This window comes from Zea mays, chromosome 1 (assembly GCF_902167145.1).
Source record: "Zea mays cultivar B73 chromosome 1, Zm-B73-REFERENCE-NAM-5.0, whole genome shotgun sequence".
Classification (NCBI taxonomy): domain Eukaryota; kingdom Viridiplantae; phylum Streptophyta; class Magnoliopsida; order Poales; family Poaceae; genus Zea; species Zea mays.
Window position 1 is genome coordinate 227,586,459 of NC_050096.1, and position 23,444 is coordinate 227,609,902.

Sequence of the window (23,444 nt, forward strand, 5' to 3'; positions counted from 1 at the left end):
TTGATATATGCCTAAATTACTATTATTAGAATGGAATTCAATTCCAATGATCCAAACGGGGCGTAACTTAAAATAAGTGATGCATGGTTTATATATATGTAAATGTCTTCGCAAGTCTAATGCTTCGTAAAATAAAAATGACATGCCTCATTGTAAAGTGGTGATTTACAAGCATATATGCGAGTTTTAGCCAGGACAAGCCGAACCATAGCTGAATTTCATAGCAGCAAATTCAATTCTGTTGGGAATCTTGGAGAAAGTCCTCCGATAGTTCCTTCAGCTGTCGATCTGTCCTAAATAAATTACAGTAATATATATTGGTGTTTCTAGTCTAGAAATCAAATCCAAACGTGGCCAATGAATCGATTCTACGACGACACCCTGGTGCAGACTCTGGCGTCCTTGTACACCTTGCCGGGGCGGCAGACGTAGCCCTGCTCCGGCGCGCAGTGCTCGTCCCGCGAGCACACGCACATCCCCTCGAGCGCGCACCCGGGCGCGTCCGTCGTCGGCGACCTCCCGCCGATGCCGAGCATCGTGTCGCTCCAGTCGCTGGAGAAGAGGCCGTCGGGGTCGTAGGCGTCTTTGACGCGCAGGAAGTGCGGCAAGCCCGGGTATTTGCGCGCGGCGCCGACGAAGGCGAGGTTGCGATTCTTGCCCCAGTGCGGCAGGCCGCCGTACTTGAAGATGCCCATCTGCTCGATCTCCTCCAGCACGTCTTCGAACAGGCGCGCCCGCCCGGGGTCGCGGCTGCGGTAGTAGGTGATGTCGAAGTCCACCATATCTCCCGACGGCTCCCCGCGCGGCGCGGGCTTGCCCAGGTGCGCCGTGGACGCCTTCACGTACCGCATGAGGATGCCGTCGTAGAGCTCGACGCCGCACAGCGCCTGGGGCTCCAGGTCCCGCAGCCGGCGCACCTCGGTGACGAACGCCGCGGCACGGCGCAGGGGAAGGCTGAAGGTGGTCTGGTGGAAGAAGGTGCCGGCCGGCACCCGCGGGTCCCAGGGGCACGCCGTCAGCAGCGCGTTCTCGGGCCCCGTCACGCACCCACCCGACGCCTGCATCCGGTGCTGCGGCCCCACCACCGGATACCCCGTGAACAGCCCGCCGCTCCGCCGCTGCAGCCCGTAGCCGGCCACCGACAGCGCCGCGTGGGTCACCCGCGACGTCAGGCACTTGCCGCTGCCGTTGCCCGCGCGCTCGAAGAGATCCTCGGCGAGACGGCTGGCCTGGATCACGACCGTTGGGGTGGCGCGGAAGCCGATGAAGTCCATGGCGCCCTCGCCGGACGCGGCCAGCGGCAAGCGGTCGTCGATGCGGTACACCGCCCGCCCGTGCCCCGGGAACCACGAGATGTCGGCGAACTCATGCTGGTACCCGAATTTGGCCACCTGCTCCGCCAGGTCGTCGTCGTCCCGCTCCGTGAACGTCACCGAGCGCTTGAACAGAGGTTGCAGCGCCAGCGTCACCTTGCATGCACAGTTTTAGCTCCAAATCAAACTTATCCCGACTGCGAATGCTTCAATGTTTGTCAAATTGGACGATCCGGTGTTTGTTCTTGGATAAAAATTATATAAAAAAAACAGGATCTTCGAAATCTGAGGAATCCAAAGTAATGGACTGCCGCTGGGTAGAGTTCTAACATCGGAAGAATTGAGTTTAGATTTGGATTTACCTATTTTTATCGTGAATCGTGAATCTGAAATTCATCGAATTGTTTGATACAGCTCCAGGTTTCTCTCTATCTTACTGTCAAAAGGAGTCTCAGGTTTCTCTCTATCTTACCGTAAAAAAACTCTTGGTTAGATTATGTCCGTAAAAAAATTGTTGTGAGTTATGAGCTACGAAAAATTTGATGTGGATTGTGAGTTGTTAAAAAGCTAAAAAAATATTTGGTGAAAATCGCTAAAAGCCGCTCAAAATTCTTTAAATATATATTTTTACAGTTCACACGAAAACAACTAAAAACAGGTCTATAGATATTTTTTTTGCACGGCTAGAAAATTGACTTTTAGAAAAAAATTAATTTTTAGATCGGTTTGAATTTTGATTTTTAGAATGCAAAAGCTAAAACTAAAAGCTAAATCAAATACACCGTAGATCCACCTATTTCTTTAGCTTTAATCTATAACGATTTCTACTGCAGTATTTTGTCTATATAGATTATAACTATAACAGTCTAAACAGTTAGCATTAATTTGAAACAAACATTAATTAAAGCATATGGCATAGAAGTGAGGGCGCATGTCTTCTTCCTCGCAACGAAATCGTGCGCAAGGGCACTGAGGAGCGTGTGGTCTAGAAGGGAGGGCGCATGCCGCGCAGCCCCAGCCCCAAGGAGCGTGGCAGTCGGCTCGGAGAAATGCATGGATAATTTGCTTTATTGCCAAAAGAGGAAACCTGGACTCATGAGCCATATATCTCGTGTTTGCGTCCAAAAATTAATAGAGGATTTAATTTGCTATAAATTTAAACTCATCTAAACCTCTTCAATCCATATAAATTAAGATGAAAATAAATATATCCTAACTAGAAACAAGTGCCTTCTCAAAATAATTCTAGTACCAGTGACATTTACTAGTGCAGTCTAAGAAGGTGATTGAATGCACTAAAACTAATAGTTAGTTGGCTAAAAATTTGCTAATAAAATTAGCTAGTTAACAAATATCTAGCCAACTATTAGATATTTTGCTAAAAGTAGGTATTAGCTGAACTATTAGCTAGACTTTTTGGATATCTTTAATTAATTATTATTAGCTTTAGTGCATACAAATACCTCTCACTAGCATTTGTGAGTTGTGACATCTATCTAGTTTTCTTAAAAATAGCCGATTTAGTCATTACTCAAAATAGTCTAAAACTACTCACATATAGATAGGTAATAAAACTAAATACGTCTGCTATTATAGTAACCTACTAATTTACACAGAACGAGATCCTCTAACGTTAGTGTCACTGACGCGCGACCCTCGCATATGATAAGGCACACGTGCATTGACTCAACTTACGTAAGAGGAACTGCTTTCAAGACGCTGACGAAGAGATAATAATGGCAGAGAAGGAAACACGTGATCGAGCTAATTAGCGAACGACCGCTATGCTAGAACTGACAATCAATAACAGCTTCGCAACTTTTTTTTTTCTTCTGAAAAACGATATTTTCATAAGTTTTTTGGAAAGTTATAAAGTCACACTCATAACTTTTACGTATAACCTTTTAAGAATAAAACTTATCATATATTTTATTTGAATGTTGCAAAATTATGTACATTATTTTTATATATAACATTTTACATACGTAACTTATAAACGTAATTTTATAGAAAATTGCAAAATTACACATATAACTTCTATGCGTAACATTCTGCGAAACAAAACTTGGCAACATAATTTATGGTAATTTTTATACATTTTTATATAATAAATTCGTGAGTATACGTGATGAAAAAAATACATGAGCAGATGGGTCGCAGAGACAATGTCGCAAGGATAAAAAGAAAAAGAAGAAGAAGAGAACCTGGCCGTGGCACGTTTAATTTATTCCAAACGAATGGCTTGCAGTTATACATGGTCAAATGGGCGGCCCGACCCGGCACGGCCCGGACACGGACAGGTTAGGGCACGACCCGTTTGGCCGGGCACGGCACTAGTGCCTAAGACCAGGCCCAAGCACGACACTAAGCCTGCTTAATTAGCCGTGCCGTGCCGGCACGGTAGACCCGTTTAGCCTGCTTAGCCTATTTAGCCTGTTTAGCACTACACCACAGAATTTTAGTCAGACATTCACAAACACAGTTAAAACATACTAAAATAGCTAATATTGAGCTGTTTAGTACTTTAGTGCAATGGCTGACTCATTAAAAACCTATCTAGATAAAAACTCACCCTTGCGAGAAAACCCTAGATAGAAAAAAAGAGTACATCACACAGCTAACTAGTCGTGCTTGGATCTAATCATGCATAATCGTGCCTAACTGTGCCTAGGGGCTAATCGGACCGTGCCCGTGCCGGCACAGCGTGCCCGGTGCTCGGCCCAGGCACGATACTACCCATCGGGCCGTGCCGGCACGGGCCCGGCTCCAGCCATGCCGTGCCTAGGCACTACGGGCCGTGCCGTGCTCCGGGCCGGCCCGATTAGCCCGACACTATTGGCCATCTATACTTGCGGGTGACTGCACATGAGCGGATGGCCCACCGCATGTCGCACGCCAAACTGGTAGGGTTCCAATAGACCCGTAAAACCTCCTCTACCCTATCCCTCTACTCCCCAAGTAGCATCCTTTGAATAGTCCTGACTGATTTGGTGACCCGGGATCTCGAGAGGATTGGAGGGAATTGAGTTGGAAATTAGTTTATTTCCCGCTCAATCCCCTCCAATCCTCCCGGGGTCCCCTTGTCACCAAATCAACTCAAGGATGTTACTAGATCATCTATATACAAAGTTTATTTAAACGTTCTTCTATCCATTTGGATACTTTAAACAACCGGTTTATCAAAACTAAAATATGTACAATACATTTGAGAGTATGATAAAAATGTATCTAATATATGTATTTACGTATAGAAGACGTGATTTAGAGGACATTGTTGGAGAGAAAGGAGATATAAAGGATGAACCTTTTAGAGGTGACTGTAAATGATACATATAGAGGACGTTGCTTAAGACAGTCTTACACCCGGTGGATATAGCTAGTTTACATAAGGAATAGCCAAGTAGGTTCGCACCACGCGCGCAGGTATGTGAAGAAAAGAACCTCATTGTCGGCGTTTCGACCCCGGGGGGTCCTTGGACCGGCGAGTAAATTGTCGCTGCGTGTCCCAGCCTAGATGGGTCGGCGTGAGACGGAACACAAAGGGGGGAGAAACAGTAAGGGGAAACCGTGGCCTTCGTGTTGTCCTGCGCCCAGGGTGGATGCGATTGCAGTAGGGGGTTACAAGGGTTCGCGTGGGAGAGAGAGAGCCTTGTGCGTCGGCCCGTTCTCCCGCGCGGCCAACCCTCTCGTACGAGGGCCCTGGACCTTCCTTTTATAGGCGTAAAGAGAGGGCCCAGGTGTACAATGGGGGGTGTAGCAATGTGCTAACGTGTCTAGCAAAGGGGAGCCAGAGCCCTATGTACGTGCCGTCGTGGCTGTCGGAGAGGTTTTGGCGCCCTGTTCATGTGATGTCGTGGCCGTCGGAGGAGCGCTTGAGCCCCATGGAAGTACAACTGTCGGGTCTGTCGGATCCTTGCTGACGTCTCCTTGCTTCCGTAAGGGGCTGAGAGCCGCCGCCGTCATGGAGCACGCGAGGTGCCATCATTACTTGTTTACCGGGGCGAGCCGGATGGGACGCCGGTCTTGTTCCCCGTAGCCTGAGCTAGCTAGAGGTAGGGTAATGATGGCCCCCCCCTGTGACGTGGTCGGTCCGAGCCCGAGGTCGGGCGAGGCGGGGGCTCCTCCGAGGTCGAGGCTGAGTCCGGGCCCGGGGGTCGGGCGAGGCGGAGACCGTCGTCCGGGGTCGAGGTTGAGTTCGAGCCCGGGGGTCGGGCGAGGCGGATATCGTCGTTCGAGGTCGAGGTTGAGTCCGAGCCCTAGGGTCGGGCGAGGCGGAGACCGCCTTCCGGAGTCGAGGTTGAGTCCGAGCCCTGGGGTCGGGCGAGGCGGAGTCCGTCTTCCGAGGTCGAGGTGGAGTCCGAGCCCTGGGGTCGGGCGAGGCGGAGCTTCCTATGATTCCTAAGGCCGGTCTTGGCGGCTGTCAGCCTCACCCTGATGGGTGGCACAGCAGTCGGAGCAGCGCAGGCGGCGCTGTTTTCCTGTCAGGTCAGCCAGTGGAGCGGCGAAGTGACTGCAGTCACTTTGGCCCTGTCGACCGAGGAGCGTGCGTCAGGATAAGGTGTCAGACGATCCTTGCATTAAATGCTCCTGCGATACGGTCGGTTGGCGTGGCGATCCGGCCAAGGTTGCTTCTCCGCGAAGCCTGCCCGAGCTGGGCCTCGGGCGAGTTGAAGGTGCGTCCGTTACTTGAGGGGACCCTCGGGCGAGACGTGAATCCTCCTGGGTCGGCTGCCTTTGCCCGGGGCTGGGCTCGAGTGAGGCGAGATCGTGTCCCTTGAGTGGACGGAGCCTTGACCTGAATCGCGCCCATCAGGCCTTTGCAGCTTTGTGCTGATGGGGTTTACCAGCTTAGATTAGGAGTCTTGGGGGTACCCCTAATTATGGTCCCCAACAGTAGCCCCCGAGCCTCGAAGGGAATGTTGGTACTCGCTTGGAGGCTTGTGTCGCACTTTTTTGCAAGGGGACCGGCCTTTCTCGGTTGCGTTTCGTTCCGGTGGGTGCGCGCGAGCGCACCCACCGGGTGTAGCCCCCGAGGCCTCAGAGGAGTGGTTTGACTCCTCCGAGGTCTTAGCCGTTTCGTGATGCCTCGGCCGGTCTGGTTGTTCCCTCATGCGAACTGGCCGTAGCCCGGGTGCATAGTCAGGTTCCAAGTTCTCGGGCCGGTATGTTGACGCTGTCAACGGTTTGGCCGGAGCCGGGTTTGCGAGAGCAGCCCCCGAGCCTCCGCGCAGGGCGAGAGGACGGTCAAGGACTGACTCGACTTTTTTCATACGCCCCTGTGTCGCCTTTCCGCAAGGAGGAGGGTGGGGGGGGGGGAAGCGCCATGTTGCCCTCAGAGGGCGCCGAACATGGTGTCTCCAGTGAGTTGCTAACGGGTGATCTGAGTGGACGCCCGTGCCCCGTTCGATAAGGGTCAGCTAGTGGCCCAGAGGCACGCTCCAAAAGTACCTGCAGGTGATTTGCCGGAACCGGTCCCGTTTGATAGGGTCCGAGGGCTCGATGCCTCCCTCTGATGGGATTTCGTTACAGAATCGCTCCTGCTGGTCTCGGAAATGTCCTAGGGTACCTCGGGAGCGTAGCTCGAGCCTCGGCCATGTATCGGACGTACCCAGAGTCATCCCTCGCTCTGTGTGCTCTGAGGCGACTGTTGAACCCTTCGGGGGCCAGCCTACGAACCCCTGATCAGTAGTGGGCGCGGAGCCCGAGTGGCCTGAGGCGGCTGTCGAACCCTTCCGAGGGGCCAGCCTTCGAACCTCTGACCAGTAGTGGGCGTGGAGCCTGAGTGCTCTGAGGCGGCTGTTGAACCCTTCCGAGGGGCTAGCCTTCGAACCTCTGATTAGTAGGAGGGCTCAGGGCCCGCTTCCTTCGCGAAGAAGGATCCCTTTCGGAGTATCCCCTTTCCCGGTCCCTATAGCAAGAGAGAGAAAGAGGAAGATGAAAAGGATACGAAATTGAACGACATGGCACACCTTTTTGACGCGGTCATTATGGCGGAGGTGAAGCGTCGCCTCCTTCGCCTGCCAAAGGTGCCGCCTGTCCTGCCGCAGAGTTAATGCGACGGGACGAGTGGTTCGCGGGGCAGCCGTTGTGCGTGCGCGAGCCGTTCGAGGAACGGAACACGGGCGCGTCGTCTTCACGCCGTGGGAGAGGGCTCTCTCGCTGTCCCAGGAGGGGACGTGAGCCTGCAGTCGACTTGACCGCTGCTTCCGCCCGCCTGCCGCCGCCATTACTGTCGGCCCACTTTTGGCCATATCGATCGTCGCGCCTTCTCCCGCGGCTGACTGACCCGTGATCGATGTGCTCGGTTGGCACTGTTGGGCCATGCGCAGGGTTGCCTCGAGTCACGGCACCGGTTCCGCAGTCGAGAAGGCGCGGTACTGGCGTAAGTGGCGGTGCAGTTTCCCGCACGTAGTAACGGGCGCGCCGGTTACATGACGTGTGGGCCTGGGCCCCCATGCTGGACGCGTCGGAGTCGAAAGGGTGTGCCCCCTTGGTGCGGTTGCGTGCCGCCTGCATGGCGGTCCGCCCTTTCACCCGCCGGTCTGGGCGAAAGTGGAGGAGCGCTTGTAACCGCTGGGCAGTTACGCGCACCGTGCGCGGCGGTTTGGCTTCTTCTGCCCTGGGCCAGCTTGCATGACGCGTGGGACCCAGCCCCCGTGTCGTAGGGGGAAGACCTTGGAGCGCGTTGGTGAAGACTCAGTCCGTGACGGCTGAGGACGCAAGTGGGGAGAGTCGCCTTTAAAAGGAGGGCGACCCCCTTGGATGGCAACCATGTCCTCGCACTTTCCTCATGCATCACGTCCTTCCACCTTCCGAGCCCCCGGATGGGGAGCGCCCGCGTCGCTTTTGTCTTGTCGTTGTTGGAGGAACGCAACTTCGCGGAAGTTGGTACCTTTCAGCCATCACTCGGCTTCAAGGATTTTCATCAGGCAGCCCGGCTGCATCCCCTCGCCGGTGGTCACCCAAGACGGTGACCACCAGTTTGATGGTGGGGAGAAGCGAGCCGGGCTGCGACCTCTGCCCCGCCCTCAGCTTCAAGGATCTTCATCATCCTGGCTGGGGCGGAGAGTGCGCCGAGTTGGGGCTTGTATCCACACGGGCAGCAGCCCGCTCCTTCCCTCAGTGATCGGGGGGAAGGGCGTTCGTCGTTCGTGGCGCTGGTAGCTACCGCGTGCCTGGCTCTCCGGCCCGAGCGCCTTCGGCGCTGCTTCCGGTGCCATCTCCCACCGAGGCAGCCGGAAGAGGTTTCTCTGCCGACGAGATAGTCGGTGCCTCCCGCGGACTGACCTCCGGCTCCACGGCCTTGGTAGCTCGTCCTCGCCCCTCGAGTGGGGTCGTGGGCGAGGGCCTTGTCGCAACAGCGTCTGCCCTGAGGTCATCGCTGCTGCTGTTTGGCCGCCCGGAGCGGAGGTCGTTGTCGCTGCTGCCGGAGCAGGCAGCGGTGAGCCACCTGTCGGCGTTTCGTTGTCCCGTAGGCCCTCCAATGTGGGGGGTTGTTCGTACCTGCGGGAGTGGAACTGGAGTTTCGTTTGTAATGGCACCTTGAGTGCCGGTGTCTTGTTCATTGCGGCTGTCGGGGCCTGAACATATAGGTATTTTGGATGTAATACCATGTTTTTTCCTCGTTTCGAGCACTAGGACTCGCCTGTCAGCTAACTGAACCGCTTAACCAAGTGTGAGTTGCCTCGTGCGGAAGGTGACGAGTGAGGTATCCGTATCCCGGAGGCGTAGGAGTCCCTCGGCTTGGTCGGCCTTGCCGCCCGAGGCTTCTCTTGCTTAGTTAAAGAAACCCTCGGCCGCTCTACGATGAGCCGGAGCCGGAGGCAGTGGTGCCAGCACGGACAGAGGCAGAGTTGGCTCGAAAAGAAGCTTCGTCGACCGGAGCCTAGCCGGGCCGTCCACTGGCTGGACCAGCGCCGGAGTCGGGTTGCCGAGGCCATGAGCCGGGCTGGTGTCCTCGGGGGACAGCTGGCTGAGGCTACAGAGCGGCCGGTTGAGGCGTCTGCTCGGGCGGGTTCCTGGAGGAGCCCTGGCGGCGATGGCCCCGGCGCGGTGCCGACGTCTTTCTTCGGGGTGGAGATCCTTCGACCGTGTTGCCGTCTGAGGCCGGGTCGGATTCTACCGAAGGTGGAGTCGTCGCCGAGGGTGCTGCTGCTCCCCCACTGATGTCTGATCCTGCAGGAATCAATTTATCTGTAGTGTGCGTATGTTTTTTGGCGGCCGTCGAGGCCCAAATATACCGTCGTCGTGTTGTAGAGATGCGTTTCTTTTCCCCTTGTTTCGAGTATCAGGACTTATTAGTCGGTAACAGAATTGTTCGTCCGAGCGAGAGTTACTTTTCACGGAAGGTGATGAGTGAGGTATCCGTATCCCGGAGGCGTAGGAGTCCCTCAGCTCGGTCGGCCTTGCCGCTTACGTGTACTCTTACTCGTCCGTTGGATTCTGTTATCGATATAGTCGAGAAGGCACGAAAAATTGTTTCGGCAGAACAGCTTTCGAACGTCAAGACTTGTTCGGCCAGCGGAATCGCTTATCCGAGCGTGAGTTAGTTATCGCAGAAGGTGATGAGTGAGGTATCCGTATCCCGGAGACGTAGGAGTCCCTCGGCTCGGTCGGCCTTGCCTGCTTACGTGTACTCCGTCGTTTTCAGGATCCCACTTTCAAAGTAGTCGAAAAGCACGGAAGATGCTCTGGCAGAAAAACTTTTTCCGAGGAAAATTTTGACGCAGAGTGGGTTCCCCCCTTCTAGCCCCCGAGGGAGGGTCAGGCTTTGCCGAGGCAAGGCTGACCCTTCCTTGATGGTTAGATTTTGTTGGCGTATGTAGACGAGGTATATGAACGACTTGAAAACATCTTAAGGGTAGAAGCGACGTAGCTGTCGGATGTTCCAAGCGTTGCTGTAGACCTCGCCTTGCCTGTTGGCCAGCTTGTATGTTCCGGGCTTCAAAATCTTGGCGATGATGAATGGCCCTTCCCAGGGAGGCGTGAGCTTGTGGAGCCCTCGGGCGTCTTGTCGTAGCCGAAGCACCAAGTCGCCCACCTGGAGGTCTCGGGACCGAACCCCTCGGGCGTGGTAGCGTCGCAGGGACTGCTGATACCGCGCTGAGTGTAGTAAGGCCATGTCCCGAGCCTCTTCCAGCTGGTCCAGTGAGTCTTCTCGGTTGGTCCGGTTGCTTCGGTTGTCGTACGCCCTCGTCCTCGGGGATCCGTATTCTAAGTCTGTGGGCAGGATAGCCTCGGCCCCATAGACTAGAAAAAACGGCGTGAAACCTGTGGCTCGGCTTGGCGTCGTTCTCAGACTCCAGACCACCGAGGCGAGTTCCTTCATCCATCGCCTGTCGAATTTGTTGAGGTCGTTGTAGATCCGTGGCTTGAGTCCTTGCAAAATCATGCCGTTGGCACGCTCTACTTGCCCATTCGTCATGGGGTGAGCTACGGCGGCCCAGTCCACCCGGATGTGGTGATCCTCGCAGAAGTCCAGGAACTTTCTGCCGGTGAACTGGGTGCCGTTGTCGGTGATGATGGAGTTCGGGACCCCAAAGTGATGGATGATGTTGGTGAAGAACGCCACCGCCTGTTCGGACCTGATGCTGTTTAGGGGTCTGACTTCGATCCACTTGGAGAATTTGTCGATGGCGACCAGCAGGTGCGTGTAGCCCCCAGGTGCCTTCTGCAAGGGATCGACGAGGTCCAGACCCCACACAGCGAACAACCAGGTGATGGGTATTGTCTGCAGAGCCTGAGCGGGCAGGTGGGTCTGCCTTGCGTAGAATTGACACCCTTGGCAGGTGCGTACAATCCTAGTGGCGTCGGCCACCGCGGTTGGTCAGTAGAAACCTTGTCGGAAGGCGTTTCCAACAAGGGCTCGAGGCGCTGCGTGATGACCGCAAGCCCCCGAGTGTATTTCTTGTAATAGCTCCTGACCTTCGGTGATGGATATGCATCGCTGGAGGATGCCTGAGGGGCTTCGGTGGTAGAGCTCCTTCCCGTCACCCAGCAAGACGAACGACTTGGCGCGCCGCGCCAGTCACCGAGCTTCGGCTCTGTCGAGGGGTAGCTCTCCTTGGTGGAGATATTGCAGGTACGAGGTCTGCCAGTTTTGATTAGGCGGGACCCCATTCCGCTCTTCCTCGACGCGCAGAGCCTCACCCTCGGGGGCCGAGGGTGCCTCGGGCAGGGCCGAGACCTTCTCGGGCTCGGGCGTGTCGTTGGTCTTGACTGAGGGTTGATGTAGGTCTCGGGAGAAGACGTCCGGGGGAACCGTTGTCCGCCCCGAGGCTATCTTAGCCAGTTCGTCCGCAGTCTCGTTGTATCGTCGGGCGATGTGGTTAAGCTCGAGGCCGAAGAACTTGTCCTCCAGGCGCCGAACCTCATCACAGTAGGCTTCCATCTTCGGGTCGCGGCAATGGGAGTTCTTCATGACTTGGTCGATGACAAGCTGCGAGTCGCCGCGAGCGTCGAGGCGTCGGACCCCTAGCTCGATGGCGATGCGCAACCCGTTAACCAGAGCCTCGTACTCGGCCACGTTGTTGGACGCCGGGAAATGGAGGCGCAACACGTATCAGAGGTGCTTCCCGAGGGGTGAGATGAAGAGCAGGCCCGCGCCCGCTCCTATTTTCATCAACGACCCGTCGAAAAACATGGTCCAGAGTTCCGGTTGGATCGGAGCTGCTGGAAGCTGGGTGTCGACCCATTCAGCCAAAAAGTCTGCCAAGACTTGGGACTTGATGGCCTTCCGAGAGGCGAACGAGATTGTCTCGCCCATGATCTCCACCGCCCACTTTGCAATCCTACCCGAGGCCTCTCGGCACTGGATGATCTCTCCCAGAGGGAAGGATGACACCACAGTCACTGGATGAGACTCGAAGTAGTGTCGCAACTTTCGTCGCGTCAGAATTACCGCGTACAGTAGCTTCTGGATTTGCGGGTAGCGGATTTTGGTCTCGGACAGTACTTCACTGATGAAGTAGACCGGCCTCTGGACGGGCAATGCATGCCCCTCTTCTCGTCTCTCGACCACGATCGCGGCGCTGACCACCTGAGTGGTAGCGGCGACGTAGATCAGGAGGGCTTCTCCGGCAGCGGGTGGCACCAAGATGGGCGCGCTTGTAAGGAGCGCCTTTAGGTTCCCGAGGGCTTCCTCGGCCTCGGAGGTCCAAGTGAAGCGCTCGGTCTTCCTTAAGAGGCGGTACAGAGGTAGGCCTCTTTCGCCGAGGCGCGAGATGAAACGGCTCAGGGCCGCAAGGCATCCCATAACCCTCTGTACTCCTTTCAAGTCCTTGATGGGCCCCATGTTGGTGATGGCCACGATTTTCTACGGGTTGGCCTCGATGCCCCGCTCGGAGACGACGAACCCCAGGAGCATGCCTCGGGGGACTCCGAAGACACACTTCTCGGGATTGAGTTTTACGCCTTTCGCCTTGAGACACTTGAATGTCGTTTCAAGGTCGGAGAGGAGGTCGGAGGTTTTCCTCGTCTTGACTACGATGTCATCGACGTAAGCCTCGACCGTTCGGCCAATGTGTTCTCCGAACACGTGGTTCATGCACCTTTGGTATGTCGCACCCGCATTCCTCAAACCGAATGACATAGTAACGTAGCAGTACATGCCAAAGGGTGTGATGAAAGAAGTCGCGAGCTGGTCGGACTCTTTCATCCTGATTTGGTGATACCCTGAGTAGGCATCGAGGAAAGACAGGGTTTCACACCCAGCAGTGGAATCCATGATTTGATCGATGCGAGGAAGAGGGTAGGGAACTTTCGGACATGCTTTGTTTAGACCAGTGTAGTCTACACACATCTGTCATTTCCCTCCTTTTTTTCTCACAAGCACAGGGTTGGCAAGCCATTGGGATGGAATACCTCTTTGATGAACCTTGCAGCCATCAGCTTGTGGATCTCCTTGCCTATGGCTCTGCGCTTTTCTTCGTCGAATCGGCGCAGGGGCTGTTTCACGGGACAGGCTCCAGCTTGGATATCCAGCGAGTGCTCGGCGACATCCCTCGGTATGCCAGGCATGTCCGAGGGACTCCACGCAAAAACCTCGACGTTCGCGCGAAGAAAGTCGACGAGCACTGCTTCCTATTTGGGGTCGAGCTCGGAACCGATCCGGATTTGCTTGGAGGCGTCGTTGCTGGGGTCGAAAGGGACAGACTTAACCGTCTCAGCTGGCTCGAAGTTGCCGGCGTGGCGCTTCGCATCTGGCGCCTCCTTGGAGAGGCTCTCCAGGTCGGCGATGAGGGCCTCGGATTCGGCGAGGGCCTCGGCGTACTCCACGCACTCCACGTCGCATTCGTACGCGTGTCGGTACGTGGAGCCGACGGTGATGACCCCGTTGGGGCCCGACATCTTGAGCTTGAGGTAGGTGTAGTTGGGGACGGCCATGAACTTGGCGTAGCATGGTCTCCCCAGTACTGCGTGGTAGGTTCCTCGGAACCCGACCACCTCGAACGTGAGGGTTTCCTTTCGGAAGTTGGAGGGAGTCCCGAAGCAGACGAGCAGATCGAGTTGCCCAAGGGGTTGGACGCGTTTCTCGGGGATGATCCCGTGAAAGGGCGTCGCGCCGACCCGGATCGAGGACTGATCGATTTGCAGGAGCCCGAGGGTCTCAGCGTAGATGATGTTGAGGCTGCTGCCTCCGTCCATGAGGACCTTGGTAAGCCTGATGTTGCCGATGACGGGATCGACAACGAGCGGGTACTTTCCTGGGCTCGGCACGCGGTCGGGGTGGTCGCCCTGGTCGAAGGTGATGGGCTTGTCGGACCAGTCTAGGTAGACTAGCGCCGCCACCTTTACCGAGCAGACCTCCCGACGCTCTTGCTTGCGGTGCCGAGCCTAGGCGTTCGCCACTTGCCCACCGTAGATCATGAAGCAGTCGTGGACCTTGGAGAACTCCTCTGCCTTGTGATCCTCCTTCTTGTCGTTGTTGTGGGCTCTGCCACCTTCCGCCGGTGGCCCGGCCTTGTGGAAGTAGCGTCGAAGCATGACGCACTCCTCAAGGGTGTGCTTGACGGGACCCTGATGATAGGGGCACGACTCCTTGAGCATCTTATCGAACAGGTTGGCGCCTCCGGGAGGCTTTCGAGGGTTCCTGTGCTCGGCGGCGGCGACAAGGTCTGCGTCGGCGGCATCGCGTTTCGCTTGCGACTTCTTCTTGCCCTTCTTCTTGGTGCCGCGCTGAGCGGATGCCTCGGAGACGTCTTCCGGCTGGCGCCCCTGAGGCTGTTTGTCCTTCCGGAAGATGGCCTCGACCGCCTCCTGACCAGAGGCGAACTTGGTGGCGATGTCCATCAGCTCGCTCGCCCTGGTGGGAGTCTTGCGACCCAGCTTGCTCACCAGGTCGCGACAAGTGGTGCCGGCGAGGAACGCGCCGATGACATCCGAGTCGGTGATGTTGGGCAGCTCGGTGCGCTGCTTCAAAAATCGCCGGATGAAGTCCCGCAGGGACTCTCCCGGCTGCTGGCGGCAGCTTCGGAGATCCCAGGAGTTCCCAGGGCGCACGTACGTGCCCTGGAAGTTGCCGGTGAAGGCTTTGACCAGGTCGTCCCAGTTGGAGATCTGCGCAGGAGGCAGATGCTCCAGCCATGCTCGGGCGGCGTCGGAGAGGAACAGGGGAAGGTTGCGGATGATGAGGTTGTCATCGTCCGTCCCACCCAGCTGGCAGGCCAGTCGGTAGTCCGCGAGTCATAGTTCCGGCTTTGACTCCCCCGAGTACTTGGTGATGGTAGTCGGGGTTCGGAACCGGGTCAGGAACGACGCCCTCGTATGGCCCGGCTGAAACTTGCAGACCGGGTGGTTCGGGCGAGGGGCTCTGATCCTCCCCGCTGTCGTAGCGTCCCCCACGCCTGGGGTGGTAGCCTCGGCGCACCTTCTCGTCGAGGTGGGCTCGACGGTCGTGGCGGTGCTCGTTGCCGAGGCGTCCCGGGGCCGCAGGCGCTGTGTTCCGCGTGCGCCCGGTGTGGACCGAGGCTTCCCGCATGAATCGGGAAGTCGCGGCGCGATGCTCCGGGGGTACCCCTGCCTTTGGGAGGCAGAGCTCTCGGCCCGTCGGACCGCGACATCTTCCAGGAGATTCTTGAGCTCTCCCTGGATACGCCGCCCTTCGGTGGTGGATGGTTCCGGCATCACTCGGAGTAGTATCGTTGCTGCAGCCAGGTTCTGGCCGACCCCACTGGAAGCTGGGGGCAGCCTTGCCCTGGCATCATCGGCAATGCGGTGCTGGACGTCCTGGGCCAGATGACGCGCTTCTCCGGCCGGTGCCCGGCCTGCCCACTCCTGCCGATATTTTGCCGAAGCTGCACAAGTTGTCCTGCTTCCTCGTCGAGCCTGGCCTGCATCTCGCGGATTTGCTCGAGCTGTGCGTCCTGACCCCCCGCAGGGACTGGGACCACAGCTAGCTCCCGAAGGATGTCAACGCGAGGCGTAGGCCTAGGGGGATCACCGTCCTCCGGCATACCAAGATGGTTGCCTTCGTCGAGACCCCCTAGATCGACGTGGAAGCATTCGCGACTTGGGCCATAGTCCTCGTCGCCGAGGTTGTGGCTACTATCGGAGCAATCGGAGAGGCAGTAGTCACATGCGGTCATGAAGTCCCGCATGGCACTGGGGTTATTGAGCCCGGAGAAATCCCAACCAGAGTCGGGCTCGTCATCTTCCTCGGAACCCAGGGACCCGTAGGTTGAGACCGCCATCAGTCGGTCCCAGGTTGACCGCATATGATACCCCGGAGGGTTTGGACATGCCTTTATGAAAGCGCCCACCGAAGCGGGGTCGCTTGGTGGGTCGCAGCTGAATCTAAAAGGCATGGGATGGGAAACAGACGGTACCTCTTGATCAACGGGTGGTGACGAAGTCGCGTCAGGGATGGACTGCACCGTCGTCTCAGGTACGAGGCTAACGCCCAGCAAGTCCTTTGCGAGCGTGCTGGCGTCGTCCGTCTGCTTGGGGTTGGCGTGTTGCGGGGAAACGACGCTCGTCTTCGTCTCAGACGCGAGGTCAACGCCCGACGTGTCCCCCGTTGGGGCGCCGGCACCGTCGACTCGCTCGACAGCCGACGAGGTGCCGCCTCCTGCTTGGCCATGCCTGCCCCGCCTCCTCCTCCGTCGGCGGGGAAGGTGACGGGACAGACCCGGATGTTGCTCTTCCGCCACGTGGGGAAGACGTCGTCGATTCCGCCGTCGGCGGGCGGGCTGACGGCCGCCATTGTCATTGTCGCGTGGCGGAGGAAGGAGTATCATGTCGTAGCTGCCGTTGAGGGACATGAACTCAAGACTCCCGAAATGGAGCACCGTCCCGGGTTGGAGGGGTTGCTGGAGACTACCCATCTGGAGCTTGACGGGAAGCTGTTCGTCAACACGCAGCAGACCCCTACCAGGCGCGCCAACTGTCGGCGTTTCGACCCCGGGGGGTCCCTGGACCGACGAGTAAATTGTCGCTGCGTGTCCCAGCCCAGATGGGTTGGCGCAAGACGGAACACAAAGGGGGGAGAAATAGTAAGGGGAAACTGTGGCCTTCGTGTTGTCCTGCGCCCAGGGCGGATGCGCTTGTAGTAGGGGGTTACAAGCGTTCGCGTGGGAGAGAGAGAGAGCCTTGTGCGTCGGTCCGTTCTCCCGCGCGGCCAACCCTCTCGTACGAGAGCCCTGGACCTTCCTTTTATAGGCGTAAGGAGAGGGCCCAGGTGTACAATGGGGGGTGTAGCAATGTGCTAACATGTCTAGCAAAGGGGAGCCAGAGCCCTATGTACGTGCCGTCGTGGCTGTCGGAGAGGTTTTGGCGCCCTGTTCATGTGATGTCGTGGCCGTCGGAGGAGCGCTTGAGCCCCATGGAAGTACAACTGTCGGGGCTGTCGGATCCTTGCTGACGTCTCCTTGCTTCCGTAAGGGGCTGAGAGCCACCGTCGTCATGGAGCACGCGAGGTGCCATCATTACTTGTTTACCGGGGTGAGCCGGATGGGACGCCGGTCTTGTTCCCCGTAGCCTGAGCCAGCTAGAGGTAGGGTAATGATGCCCCCCCTGTGACGTGGTCGGTCCGAGCCTGAGATCGGGCGAGGTGGGGGCTCCTCTGAGGTCGAGGCTGAGTCCGGGCCCGGGGGTCGGGCGAGGCGGAGACCGTCGTCCGGGGTCGAGGTTGAGTCCGAGCCCGGGGGTCAGGCGAGGAGGAGATCGTCGTCCGAGGTCGAGGTTGAGTCCGAGCCCTGGGGCCGGGCGAGGCGGAGTCCGTCTTCCGAGGTCGAGGTGGAGTCCGAGCCCTGGGGTCGGGCGAGGCGGAGCTTCCTATGGCGCCTGAGGCTGGTCTTGGCGGCTGTCAGCCTCACCCTGACGGGTGGCACAGCAGTCGGAGCAGCGCAGGCGGCGCTGTTTTCCTGTCAGGTCAGCCAGTGGAGCGGCTAAGTGACTGCGGTCACTTTGGCCCTGTCGACCGAGGAGCGTGCGTCAGGATAAGGTGTCAGACGATCCTTGCATTAAATGCTCCTGCGATACGGTCGGTTGGCGTGGCGATCCGGCCAAGGTTGCTTCTCCGCGAAGCCTGCCCGAGCTGGGCCTCGGGCGAGTTGAAGGTGCGTCCGTTGCTTGAGGGGACCCTCGGGCGAGACGTGAATCCTCCTGGGTCGGCTGCCTTTGCCCGAGGCTGGGCTCGGGTGAGGCGAGATCGTGTAACTTGAGTGGACGGAGCCTTGACCTGAATCGCGCCCATCAGGCCTTTGCAGCTTTGTGCTGATGGGGTTTACCAGCTGAGATTAGGAGTCTTGGGGGTACCCCTAATTATGGTCCCCAACACTCATGTTTTAGGGCATGTACAACCCCGTTAGACTATGTTTCGATACTCTAATATTCACTCTCAATACATATGGGTTGAGGGAGATTGGGGTGTAAATTAAAAGTGTAAATTAGTTTAATTTACACCCCATTCCTCCTCAACCCATATGTATTGGGATGAATACTAGAGCACTCAAACAAGCTCTTAAGGGTTTGTTCGTTTTGATCTCAATCCATTTAAATTGAGTGGGTTTAAATTTCAAACAACTCAAAATCTTTTATATATTTTTTCCAATCTCATTCAACCCATATGCGATAGGAATAACCAAACAAGCCCTAATTGAGGGGTCTCTTGAGGGTAAAGTAAAAACAAACACGAAGAGTTTGTATCTTCATGACTTTCTATACTTATTGTATCTTAACTGTATTTATAATTTAAAACTTTAGGGATGTATCATACAGTCTTTTAACTATTTTTTTGTCTTTAGAAAACCATTCTAGGCCTTTAGAAAACCATTCTAGGTCTTTAGATTGTACATACCTTAAACTCTAAGTGAATGGATGTGCTTTTCCGGAAAAGCCAAAACACATGGGCCTTGCTTTGTACTCAGATGTATCATGTTTTCCACTCCAAGAATCGCCAAAATGCTGCATGCAGTCCACCAGCAAATGTTGTGGTACGACGCACTGTTTTTGAGTGTGCGCAAGTAGGCAGGCACACATGCTCAGACATCATCATGGGTAGCTTTTACGAAACAGATTGATTTGCTTAGAAACACAGTTTTGTTTATCGGTTTTTTCCGGACTATCTCTAACAGACTTCATATTTTATTCATTATTTCACTTTTTATTTTAAACTTCACACTATAAACAGTGTAAATGACTGTGTAAGATACTGTATTTGCACTGTAGAATATACCGTTTATAGAGTGGAGTATGAAATAGAGTGTGATAGAGAGTAGAACATGTGGAGATAGTTAATTCCGAGTCATGTACAGTTTGGTTTTTTTCAATGAACCAGAGCACGGATTTCTGGACGTTTCAGGCCTGTGCAGATTTCTATTCATAGTGGATTTGAAGAATCGTTTTAGCTGAACACTTCTTTTCGTTTTTTCATTTTTTTAAGAAAGAAAACTGTTATATATAAATGCGGAACAGCTCAAGGATAATTGTTATATTTTTTTTTTATAGTTCAATGTGCCAAATTGCATATTTTATCTGTAGTTTGTAGTACTGCGGCGCCATGTGCTGTGAAACTTTAACCTTGTGATTCCCTTAGTTGGCTTGATGTAGCCTGTATGTTGCATATCAATTTGCATTGTTGTCGCCATGTAATCAAAATAATTCCCTGACACACCTATATATAAAAGTTATTCTCTTTTCGATCGGTCATGGTTTATTTAATATATGTTTGCCTTTAATTATTGAACTTTTCGTCCGATGTGAGTTTATGGTGTCACATGTTTATATATCTATAATGTCTAGTTTTTATTTTTTTAGTTATGTACTACATCCGCTCTCGAATATTTGTCGTCCACTAGTTCATTTTTGAACTAAACCACGACAAATAAAAAAGAACGGAGGAAGTAGATGTTAGATGACTCTAATTAGAGAGGGTCTTTAATTAATTTGTATTTATTCTAGGTTGGCGTATAAGGATATGTAGTCTAAAGATGGTGGTCTTATCCTATTTATGATGTCTTTTTTAACTTGCATGCAAAATTTTTCGCTCTGTATGATGTCCAAACTCGGTGTGCTATATAACTATATAAGTACATGCATCACAAGTCGTGTTAGGCAAAAATGTAGCATCTACTTCGCATCTAGTAATCTTGAGAGGATAAGCGTCTGTATAGAATATCAATTGTTTATAACACTAGCAACTTCGGCACTGCCTGTTTTTTAAGTTTAACTTAGTTTGCCATAGATCATAGTAGTTCTAGTGATAAATTGTAATTTCACTGTTTAAATTTTAATCTAGATACACTTACTGTGATCTTCAGAACAACCCTAGAGTGCTAGACTCACTACTTTAGACTGCTAAACCTAATGTTTGACAATGAAATTTGTTTAGTTGAGATTAGTGAGCTTAGCTCGGTGTTAATTTTGCTTACATTGAGAGTGGTTTTGATGCCAATTGTACTTCCTACAAACTTGCATTGATTAATCATATATTCTTTGTACGTGCGCATTCATGCATTTTGGTTCACATCTATATGTTCAATTTGGAGTTCCTGCACAAAGGCATTGCCAACTGTAGTTTCAATTAATATACTTGATCAAAATCATATAAACAAATGGAATAGCATAAAAGTTTTGTCCATCCATGTTACTTTTGCATAAAGTCAATGTCAAGTGTTTGGGTGATTGATGTATCTAGATCTTAGTACAAGTGTCTAATGCTTTTCTTTGTGTTACTTGTAGCTAGAGCTCTTGGGGTAACCAATGCATGACTAGACAAACCCTTTTGAGTTGTAATACATAATCTCTGGTTGAGTTATTGATGTAATCGAATATAAGAAGAAAAATGTAGTGGCAACGCCTAAATGAAAAGCTTGTGAGAATTAGTTAAAAATCAATTTATTGTAGTGCTAAAGTTATTGCTCAACAAACTCATATTCAGTTTTACTTTTTTTATTATCTCTCTATTATTGTTAGGACGGCTATGTTGGAATAAAATATAAGTGAATTGCCAATCTCATCCTACCAGCTTAACAAGTTGTTCGCTTGGCTTTAATCCGAAACAACTTCTACTATTTCTATAGTGTTTTGTCTCTATAGATTGCAGCTGCAGCAGTCCGAATAGCTGGCTTTAATCCCAAGCGAATAATCAAGTTTTGTGCTGAACTGGTTGGTGCATGCAACTTAACATGATATCAAAGTTCGAATCCTAGTTACCGCAGTTAAAATAAAATAATTATAGCTCGCTCCTATCCCATATATATATATAATATAAGGTGTCGTTTGTTTCCTTTCATTTTGAGGAATTGGAATCTTACTAATGGAATAGGCTAATTTTTAGAATGTGACTTTTCACCACTTTTCAAAGTTATCATATAAGTCTATCTCAAATTCATAGGGTGAAAGATGGAAATTGATTCTATAGATTTACATGTTATTTTTCCGATATACAACTTATAACACACTCTTCTACTTGCTTCGCTATAACATAAATGTAGTATATAACTATCTCTCTCATATGATTTAGGATAATATACAAATATATTACATATATAAATATATGAACTTAATTAGTTTTGTCTAAATTATAATTATTAAAATAGAATTCAATTCCAACGAAACAAACGAGACCTAAGTGAATTATCCATCTATTTATCAATCCATAATATTTGATCGGGGGTGTTCTCATGGCTCTTATTTTATTACATCACTTGTATTATTTCTATCTCCATTTGTCCAATACAGTAGGTATGAAAAACTTGATTAACTAGATGGACAATTTCTATGTCGAGTGTTTTGCCCTCGGCAAACGAGGTCTGTACCGAGAGTCTCAGTTCACCAAGAGTGGCACTCGGCAAAGCCCGATAAATTGCACTCGGCAAAACGCCGAGCACTCGGCAAAGGGCCGGATTCCGGTAGTGCGGTGATAATTTATCCAAATAATTGTTGTATGATTTATCTATAAGATAATGGGCCTAAAACAAGTGTATAGTTCTATTCCAAAAATTAGATTTCTTATATTTTTATAAAAGAGATTTGCTAGGAGATTCATGTTTGACTATATTGATAACAAAATATTAGTAATATTTGTCTCTTCAAATGGTTTTACTATGAAAATATATTCAGTGATCTATTTAATGATTCATACTAATTATATACTAAAAATATTAATATTGTTTTTTTATATATTTGAGCAAACTTAAAGATAATTTGACTTTGAGAAGGAGTGAGCAGTATCTCCATTAAGATAAGTATGATTTTTTTACCTATGTCAGCAAAAATGTCATGTAGAGCACCTAACTAATGGCAAAGATGACACCTATTGTTGGAAGTAGTTGTGTGTGTATATACATGTCGTCTAATGGCAATAAAGAACAATAAACGAAGTCACTTCTAGCACTGTAGAGGTCAGATCACTGGTGATTGAGTGGATAAAAAATAGCTTTGTGCCGGCTTAATAAAGAAAACGTATAGTTGAAAAATAAGAAAAAGTAAACAGTTGCAAGCGCGGTTGTATTTATAAGAATTGACATTTTTTTTTTCCTGAAATCTGAAGAAAAGAAATCGCAGTACAAACACTCGGCAAGTAAAGCATCGAAATGCGAAATCCAACTACGATCGAGTAGATTATTAATCTGATGTAGAGGACGGGCCAGATAGATATACGTTAGTTACCTGAGAGATGGCGCCGAGGACGCCGAGAGAGACCTTGGCGGCGTCCAGGTCCGGGTTGCCGGCGGTGAGCACGCGCACCTTGGCGTAGCCCTCGGCGGCGGGCGCCGGCGTGACGATGCGCATCCCGACGACGTACTCGTGCACGGCGCTGCCGTTGCCCCAGAGCGAGCTGCCATGCGCGCCCGTGCCGAGCATGCCGCCTACGGTGAGCCCCCACCAGTAAGGCGCGTAGGGCAGGGCAAGTCCGGCCTTGGCCGCCTCCGCGATGAGCTGCCGCAGCGTGACGCCGCTCTCCACCGTGACGTGCCCCGTCGCGGCGTCGACGGAAACGACGCGGTCGAGCCGCCTGGTGCTGATGACGAGGCCCTCCCCGGTGCCGTTCCCGGGGCACGCCAGCTTCGGGATGCTGTGGGAGTAGCGGGTGGCCACCTTCATCTTGGTCCCGGACGCGGCGGCGGCGGCGGCCACGGCACGCACCAACTCGTCCTCCGACGCCGGGAACACCGCGGCGGCCGCGCGGCACGTGGAGCGGTCCGGGAACACGCCATAGGCGCTGGACACGGTGCAGTTGGCCGTGCCGCCGCCGGACGAGCACTGCACGGGTTCCGGCGGCGGGCTGGCGAAGGCTCCACGGTCGGCCGTGGGGCCGACGACCAGTACGCTGGTGACGATAACGAGGACGAGCAGCATGCTTTGCTTGACCCTGACGACGACAGCTCCGGCGACGGGAGCTGTTGTACCCATTGTATTGGAGTACAATGCAAGCATTTGAAGCAGCTGCCAGAGCAAAGCTTTGCAGGGAGCAATGGAGAATGGCAGCAACTATATATATATGGAACAAATTATATATATATATATATAGAACAACTTGTAGGAAATTTTGTTGAGGCTTGGGCCGGAATCCGCAATCCCAACTCGTTCAAGAAGATCAAATGTATAATTTTGCTGAGTAATTATAATCCCATTTCAAGTTCTGGTTACTTTCGTACCAAGAAAATAGTGAAGATCTCATAAGTCTTT

The 23,444-nt window shown here is 53.0% G+C and overlaps 1 protein-coding gene across 1 annotated transcript; it reads right to left on the reverse strand.

The window, feature by feature from the left end:
- Nucleotides 1-129: 129 nt before the first annotated feature.
- LOC100286152 (uncharacterized) lies at nucleotides 130-23,221 on the reverse strand. The gene is made up of 2 exons (NM_001366616.1): nucleotides 22,425-23,221; nucleotides 130-1,469 (listed from the first exon to the last, which is right to left on the reverse strand). The coding sequence occupies exons 1-2, from the start codon at nucleotides 23,190-23,192 to the stop codon at nucleotides 369-371; spliced, it is 1,869 nt and encodes a 622-aa protein (NP_001353545.1). The 5' UTR covers nucleotides 23,193-23,221; the 3' UTR covers nucleotides 130-368.
- Between the last annotated feature and the right edge of the window lie 223 nt (nucleotides 23,222-23,444).